Below are 8,084 nucleotides of genomic sequence, written 5' to 3'. Positions count from 1 at the left end.
AAGTCTGTGCCATCAGAGAACTAAGGGCCGTGCTCATCTTGCTCGCTTGCAGACACTGCAGTCATCATCACCTGGAGCCCTCACTACAAATGCACCTCCCAGGCCCTGTGATCTACCATAGCAGGAGTTCCTGCATTTAAAGCCTCTCAGGGATCTCCTATGACATCAGACTGAAGGCCCACAGTTGTCCTGAATCCCAGATACATCACTATCCTGCCCGAGAGAGGAAGTGGCTGAAAGCAGCAGGGGGCCACTCATGGATAAATGAGGAAACGCAGGGCGCACGGCCGCCCGCCGCGCCAGCACAAACCCCAACCGCAGCTCTGGCTGCTGAACTCGGGGCTTCCGTCTCAGCAAGGCCTGCCCTGGATGGTGTCCACAGGCCGGGCCTCTCACCCTCTGCTCCGTCTCACTGTGGCTGCCGCGAGTAAGGGCAGAGCCAGCTGACTTTCAGGACAAAATGTAACTTTATTATGACAGAGGAAAGACTACAAGCCAGTAAGAGGGGAAAGAGATGAACAGTTCCTCAAAACAACAGGTAAGGGGAGGTGTGAACATCTTAGTAGTAAAACCCACAGCACAGTCACTGGAATCTTTTCCTTACAACTTTTGTTTTCAAAGTTACAGTAAATCAAACAGCCAGCCATGTGAACTATCAGAACAGCCACTTTATCCCATGAAAGCAAAAGCACTGAGCCCAACTAGCACCACCGTGGGGGCAGGTGCTGCGGGAGGCCTGGTGCAGAGGCCGCAGCCCCATGGGTGCCCCTCTCCTGGGAACACCCTTCAGCCATCACAAGGCGGGCAGCCCTGTCTGCTGTTCACGGGGACTGCTGAGATGACGGCCAGCATCTCAGAAATACAGGTTGTTTTCATTAAGCTGGGGACGTGGAGGGGGTCACCAACGACTCCTCAGTGGTCAGATGCACTTGGTAATAGACTTAACACCAAGAGAGCCTTTTTCCTGAATTTGGTAACTGGATAGGGAGCCCAAAGAAAAGAAATTCCCAAACCCATGTACTCTTTTGTTCCTAACAAGGCAAATCAAATGTGTACAGGAGTGTGGGTGGCTGGGCTCAGGGCTGGAGCTGGCAGGAGAGAGCTAAATGCTCAGAACGCGAGTGCCAAAGAAACAGAATTAACATGGGTACAGAAGTTTAAAATAATGTCTACAGAAGAAAAACATGGCCTCAATGTTTCTCCAGCCCTAGCGTTCTTGTGTAGCTGAGCCTCTGAACACCAGCAGAGATGGTAAGGGGTGCAAGGGAGGACACAGGCGTGGGGACGCAGGGCTGGCCAGGCCAGAGGTCATCTGCCAGAAAACCCCAGACCAATGCGCTCACTCTGTCCCTGATGCATCTAGGACATGCCAGGAGAACAGGAAGGCTGTGAGGTAGCACATGGCAGGGACTTCAGTGGCTCAGAAAGCTACAGGCCAATGTCAGCTGATTCTCCTTTCCACAGATTTGTTCCTTTTTGAAAGACACCTCTCCCAAAAAGAACCCTTCATAGCACAGTCACACACACAGTCACACACAGAACTCAGGCTCATGGGGCTGAAGATCTGCACCCATCCACACTTCTCTGGTAACACCTGCTATTTTAAAACATGTTTTCTTTAAATACAGAAACATAACAGCTTCAGCCGGGCGAGTGCCTGGACAGCCCCACCACCAAGGAGTGTGTCGTGTCATGTCACACACAGTGCCTCTGCAGCACGGCTCTGCTTTACAGTGCTTCATGCACCTAACGCCTTCCACACCTCGCAGCAGCTCCTCAGCCCCTGCTGTCCCTGCCCCCAAGCCCTGACTTAACCAGTCAGCAAGCCAGATCCGGCCCTACCTGTCTGTGCACGGCCTGTCAGCTAAGAATAGTTCACACATTTTTAAAGAGCAAAAAAATATAAAATAGCCTAATATGTTGAAATTCAAATTAAAGTCACCATAAAGTTTTATTAGAACACAGCCCCGCTCATTTGTGTGAATTATCTGTGGCTGTGGCTGAGACCATTTGGCTCTTTGAAAACCACATGCTGGCCCATAAATTGAATGATTCAATTCTTCTCCAGGAACAAAAATTCCACAGGCTGCACTCCCAGGACAAGCATTGCTTTTTGCACAAACTATTAAAGCAGCTTTTCCTCCCCCATGTCTCTGGGTTCTGATTTCTCAGAAATGGATAAACAGTCTAAGTTTGGGTTTGAATATAGACACATGCAAGGTATCTTACAAGAACAACGCCCAGCATTCCAGCTCCTCCACAAGGACTGAGGCCACACAAGAGAAGCAGAGGCCCTCGGCCATGAAATGCAGTCTCCACAGAAGCCACCCCAGCTTCTACCCACACCACCCAGCAGCTGCTGGGACGGCCAGTGGGATGGCGGCCAGGAAGAACACAAGGAGGAGAACAATGCAACCACCAGATGATTCATTTAGTCAAAACATCAACAGGAGAGAGACAGGTAGATTCCGCTCTGCAGCATCCGCCAGTTTAACCAGGACTCGGATGCGCCCCGGGGGTGAGGGGAGGGGAGCGATGACAGCACCACTGAAAAGCAAAACTCACTCTTGGGAACAAAGGAAAAACTATCTACATTTCAGTATAAACTCAGTAACTCATTCACATCACTACCAGTACATTTATGAAATTCACCATTTGTGGAAAAAGAGAGAAGGGGTGGGGGATAAGAAAATGCCTATTTCTAGAAAACCGAGAGAGGTGACGCTTCCGCATGCAGCTTGATGCTAAGTTGTCTGCAGAACAGATGTGCCTGGAAGCCCAGTTAGTATATTCAGTCCCGTGGGCTCTGGGAGGCCCTTCTTACAGCACAGAGGCTGAGCTCCACACTTAAGTACACAGACGCGTGCAAAGTCCTTATCCCGTATGCTGCCTCCTTCACTTTACTGCTTTAATGGATCCATGCTTTTTAAATGGGCTGGCGCCCTTTTAAACTCTGCAGTCGTGCAGCTGAATGAAGCGCCAGGGCAGAGCCGCCCCACACCCCCATTGCCCACACGAGGGGCCCAGGAGTCGTGCTGGTGGCATGTCTCCTCTGCCCCCCGAGGGCATGCCCGTTGTTCCACTTTTCTGTCTGTTTGCAGCCACCAGAGCCATCCTGGACCATGCCCGCCATGTCCACGGCGATGCCGGGCACTGGCTGCGGCCCCACCTCGGGCCGACGCTCTTCTGTGTGGGCGGTGTGGTCATGACGTTGGGGGCTGGGGTCGTTCGGAGACGGGGGCCGAAGCGCCACCTTGACTTCTCCCGACCAGCTGCAGATAAGGCTACTCGTATTCCAGGAACTGTTTGTGGTAGAACAGCAGGTACCTGAGGACAGAGAGAGCGTGCTTACACACTGATCACGGGAGGCTGAAGCAACGCCAGCCTCCCCAGCCAGAACCACTGCACCAAGGCCTCAGCGCACGGCTGCAGTCTGATGTGTCAGCTGGGTGTTTGGGGTTCTCAGGCCCCAAAAGGGTCCTCAACGGGGTAGTGGCAGTGCCCCCGCCTAAGGCCCCCACATACCAGGAAGCTCAGCCCTCGCACCCAGCTGCTCCCACCTATGACTGCTGCGTCCTTTGTGTTAGAGCTATTTTGCTAAGTTTCCGGCACTGGATTCCAGTCTAAATCCACCCTTCCCACTGCCACAGGCTGTCCTCTCAAACGCAACCCTCTCACATGGACCCAAGGGGCCCCCCCATGGCCAGGCTCACGGCAGCTTGTCACTGGAGCCAGGAATCCGACAGATGGTCTCACAGCGAGGCCTCAGTGAAGCTAAAGGATAACGATGAGACGGGAAGGAGCAAAGCAGGTGCAGGGGGGCTGCCATGGAAGCAGGGTGCCAACTCCCATGATCAAGTGAGCGGCCACCAGCATGACCACCTCAGGGTGCCGGGCCGGGGATGCCCTCCTATCCAGTGAGCAACTGAGGCTGGTGTCCTGTCCAGAACAAGCCTCATCACTTCGACAACAGAAGCTAACAGCCTTGAACAGTCCTAAGCACAGCTGTGCCTTGGGCTCTGCTGCCCACGCGGAGACACCGGCTGCTGCCTCGACGCACCCCTCACTGTCCAGCACGTCCTCGATGCTGGCCTTGGTGATGATGGCATCGTCACACTTGAACCACTGGTCCTTGTGCTGCCGGATGAAGCTGGTGTAGTGGCCACTCTCCAGGGTGCCTTGGTGGTTGACTACTGCAAACAGGGAGTATCTGGTCCGGGAGGAAAGGGTAGATGGAGCAGTTAATTTACCACCACCAGAAACCAGTGAGAAGCCTGCACAGTGAGGGGTAAGCCCACTGACCCCAAATGGTGACACCCCAGGGGTCATAGGTGAAGGGGGGGAAGAAAGGGCCTGGCTGGCCCCTACTCAGCTCTCGGTGTCGGGAGACAGGGGGCCACTCTCCCCTTTGGTTCTTTCTACCACACCAAGGGTAAGGAGGACAATGACGGCAAGGTCAGGGGCCAAGAGGCCCAGAATTCAGACACTGAGCTTCCACTCTAGGACTGCAATGGCCAGGCTGACCTGGGTCAGGGGTCAGGACAGAGTGTTTAGGGTGCAGGTGAAAAGCCCCCTACTAACGGGAGTCTCAAGTATTTTCAACAAGGGCCATGGGGCAGCATGACAGAAGGCCAGGGGCCAGACACAGGAGCTGTGTCACTGCCACACACAGATGGAGTCACCTCCCCGGGACACACCGGCAGGCTGCCCCCATCCCACACTGCCCCCCCACCCAGAGAGGCCTGTGCACACCCACAAGCCACCACTTACTTATTATCATTACTGAGACTATCTGGTGGCTGCTGGTACTGCCCATTCATTCTGCTTTCTTTGCTGTAACAAACAACAAACTCAGCATCTTGTAAAATCATTAACCAAAGAGCACGGCTTGAAAGAGAATACCAGTATTCCTGGGGGCCCACCACACCAGACGCCGCACTGGGGCCCCACAATGCTTTCCAGTTCTTCCAGCCACTCTGCCTTCCAGGAGGTCACTCCTGTGCTACGGTGGGGAGCCGAGGCTCAGGCTGGCAAAGTGAACCATGCAGGGCACACCTCCTGCGAGGTGTAGAGCCAGAGCTGGCCCATACCTCCCGGCTACACCTCCCAACAGGGACTGGAGTGGCCCCCTGAGGAAGCACTGCCCTGCCAATGCCTGTTGCTTTTGGCCACCAGCTTGTGGTCACCTGCAGAGTGGCCCAGGGAGCCAGTATGTGTGTGCTCTATAAGTTAGTGTCATGGCTATTTCCGAGGGCAAAAAAAAAAAAAGTGGTCTATGATATAAAGATCTGAAACTACAGAGGTGGAATCTGTAACTGAAAGACCAAGCATGTTTTATCTGTATCCAAACAGCACCACCAGCTGAAGCACAGCAGCCTCCTCACTGTGGTCCTACCTTGATGACTGCTACAGGGAAACCCAAAGCTAGGACAGCGGATGGGGAGCGGCTCAAACTGAAGTGTGTCTTGGGTTAAGATGAGGGTAGTGACTCAGTCTCAGCAGCTGTGGCTACAGCCACCTCGTCAGGGACCCAGTGCCATCACTGACCACTGGAACCACAGCCCTCCCGACACAGAGCTGAACAAGCCCCCCCATACCTGGATGCCATGAAGGGGGTCATGTCCAGCTCCAGGGGGAAGGACACATACGTGGTAATCTTCCGCCTCAGCTTGGCTGAGTGTTCAAATCGCTACAGGGGAAGAGGAGAGAGGGTGGGAGGGAAGCTGTGGGCTTCCCCACGGTGCTTGCCTGCACTCCCCAAAGAGGTCTTTTCGTTCACTCTGAATTGATTTTTGGCCACGTCCAGGCTTTCAGATTCAGTAACAGTACCAATCCATGTAAATTTAAGTGATGAGGTTGAAGTCAAGTCTTGAAATTATGTGATTATTCAAAGTGATAAACACCAAGTGTACAAAGAAGTCACCTTACAACAAACCCAGCAAAATGCAAGGTGGCAGATAACAGAATGAACATCCGTAGCATCTGGGAGCAAAAATGTACATATGGTTCCCTTCACCAGACAAAAGACACTCCTTTGACTAAACCAGGGGCCACCAAACTCAGCCAGCCAGCCAAGGATGGTTGGTTCGGGTTTGTTTGTTTGTTGATGGTGTTTTTTCACATTTTTAAAGGGGCATAAATGGAACAAAAATATGAAACAGAGATTGTATGTGGCTGGAAAGCCTAAATATTTACTATCTGACCCTTTACAGAAAGAGCTTGACGATCCCTGGACTAGATTATCATGTTAAGGGTTTGCTTTTAGGTAAAAAGAAAGCAGGTGATGTGATGTGGGGAGGATGGGGGAGCTCGGCAGGAGCAGCAAACTTCCCGCCCCCGCCCCTGGCAGAGCTTCTGCACCTGTCACTCTTAGCGATGACGTCGCTTCCACAACAAACCTCTGCAGTAACAGGGGGCGCAGAGCTGAGACTTGCCACCCGCCTTGCCTCAGCTGAGTCACCGCAGTCACAGAACGCTTCCTGGACACCCACCGGCAGGCTCTAAGTTGGCCTGGGGACTAAACACTGAGTCAGCCACTGGAGTTTGTTTCCTGGAAAACTTACTTTGAGATGAAAACAGGCCACAATGGGCAGTTTCTTCATGGTCAGCTGTTTAGTGGACTCCTGGTAGCTATGGCAACCACTGCACTTGATCTTGGCACTGCTTCCTAAGTGCTCCGGTCTGGTGAATCTATGATTTAGAAAACGTGTTTTTAGGAAGAAAATGGCAGGGGTAAAGGAAAGAAAAGAGTTAACTTTATCACTTTCAACAGGTCAATTTCCCTACAAAACCATACAATTTCTTCATCTTTTCATTTTAGCACTTTAATAAAAATTTTTTCAATGAAATCTGATGAAACAGTAATTTTCTAACTACTATAAAACCGAGCAATTGAATTTGTCCCAGAAAATGAAAAGTGCATTCATACTAAAACTGTGCACGAATGTTTTTTAGCAGCTTTATTCCTAACAGCCCCAAACTGGACACAACCCAGATGTCCTTCACTGGGTAAATGATTGAACAAGCTGTGGTATACAACACATGGAATACTAGTCAGTGATAAGGAACTATTGGTATATGCAACCTGGATGAACCTCCAGAGGATGATGATGAATGAAAAAAGTCAGTCTTGAATGGTAACATGTTATATGATTCCATTTGCATAACATTATCAAAATGTGCAATTTGCAGAGGTGGACACCAGATCCCCCTGTCAGGGCTTAAGGAGGCAGTAGTGGTGGGAGGGCAGAGGTGTGGCTGCGAATGCCCTGCATATCGTCAATATCCTGGTGGTTGTGTTCCATATCCTGGTTGTGATATGGAAAGAAAATTTTGTAAGATGTTTCCACAGGGGGAAACTGGGTTTTTAAAAACTACACGGGACCTCTCTGCATTTGCAATTTCATACATGAACGGGATACTACAATTATCTCAAAATAACAAGACTAATTAAAAAAAAAATAGAGAGAGACGTTTGGAGAGACGGTGATTCTCCACTGATGAAGCTCCATTACAAGACAGAAAGAACGGTTGCACTGGGTAGGCCAGCAAGCATTTCTGGCATAGTCGCAGCTACCAAAGATAAAACCCATAAAGCAGATGTTTCCACACAGTTCATGCCGGATTTTTAAAGCTTAAAGCTGAAAAACAAACAGAAAATTCAATCTTCACAACGGGGTTTGGACATCCTGGCTTATCCTTGGGAACCATCTTCTAAGCAGGGCCAGACAACGGCCTCTGAACAGAGCTGGCCCAGCCTTGCCTGGGAGGCTCCCAGAAGCAAAGTGTGAGAACAGGTAGGCCTGGTCGGGGAGGCAGTCGGGGGCGAGGCATCCAAGCGGGCTCACTATGACCTGCAGGACTAGCCCACAAATGCGTTCAGCAAAATCCAAGTGTGGGAAATTCTCCGGACAAATGACCCTGTCTTTTCAACACAGAAATGGCAAGAAAGAAAAGCACAGACTTACGAGACCAACCAAGCAAACTTAACATGTAGACCTAGTTTGGATCCTGACTTGAACTAACTGTAAAAAAATAGCTTCTAAAAAATAGAGGCAGTTTGAACACTGACTAGACACCTGATT

At 51.1% G+C, this 8,084-nt stretch overlaps 1 protein-coding gene across 2 annotated transcripts in view; it reads right to left on the bottom strand.

The window, feature by feature from the left end:
- Positions 1–448: 448 nt before the first annotated feature.
- The window catches only part of USP22 (ubiquitin specific peptidase 22), a 43,261-nt gene continuing 35,625 nt past the window's right edge, over positions 449–8,084 (bottom strand). For both annotated transcript variants that reach the window (XM_036888158.2, XM_036888159.2), the window contains 5 exons: positions 6,564–6,690; positions 5,598–5,689; positions 4,771–4,833; positions 4,061–4,210; positions 449–3,327 (listed from right to left, as the gene is read on the bottom strand). In XM_036888158.2, coding sequence (XP_036744053.2) covers positions 3,285–3,327; positions 4,061–4,210; positions 4,771–4,833; positions 5,598–5,689; positions 6,564–6,690 — 475 coding nt within the window. In that variant the 3' untranslated portion in view covers positions 449–3,284. The remainder of the gene's footprint in view (positions 3,328–4,060; positions 4,211–4,770; positions 4,834–5,597; positions 5,690–6,563; positions 6,691–8,084) is intronic.

Source organism: Manis pentadactyla, chromosome 4 (genome assembly GCF_030020395.1).
Source record: "Manis pentadactyla isolate mManPen7 chromosome 4, mManPen7.hap1, whole genome shotgun sequence".
NCBI classification, from domain to species: domain Eukaryota; kingdom Metazoa; phylum Chordata; class Mammalia; order Pholidota; family Manidae; genus Manis; species Manis pentadactyla.
This window is presented reverse-complemented; position numbering and strand designations above follow the sequence as displayed.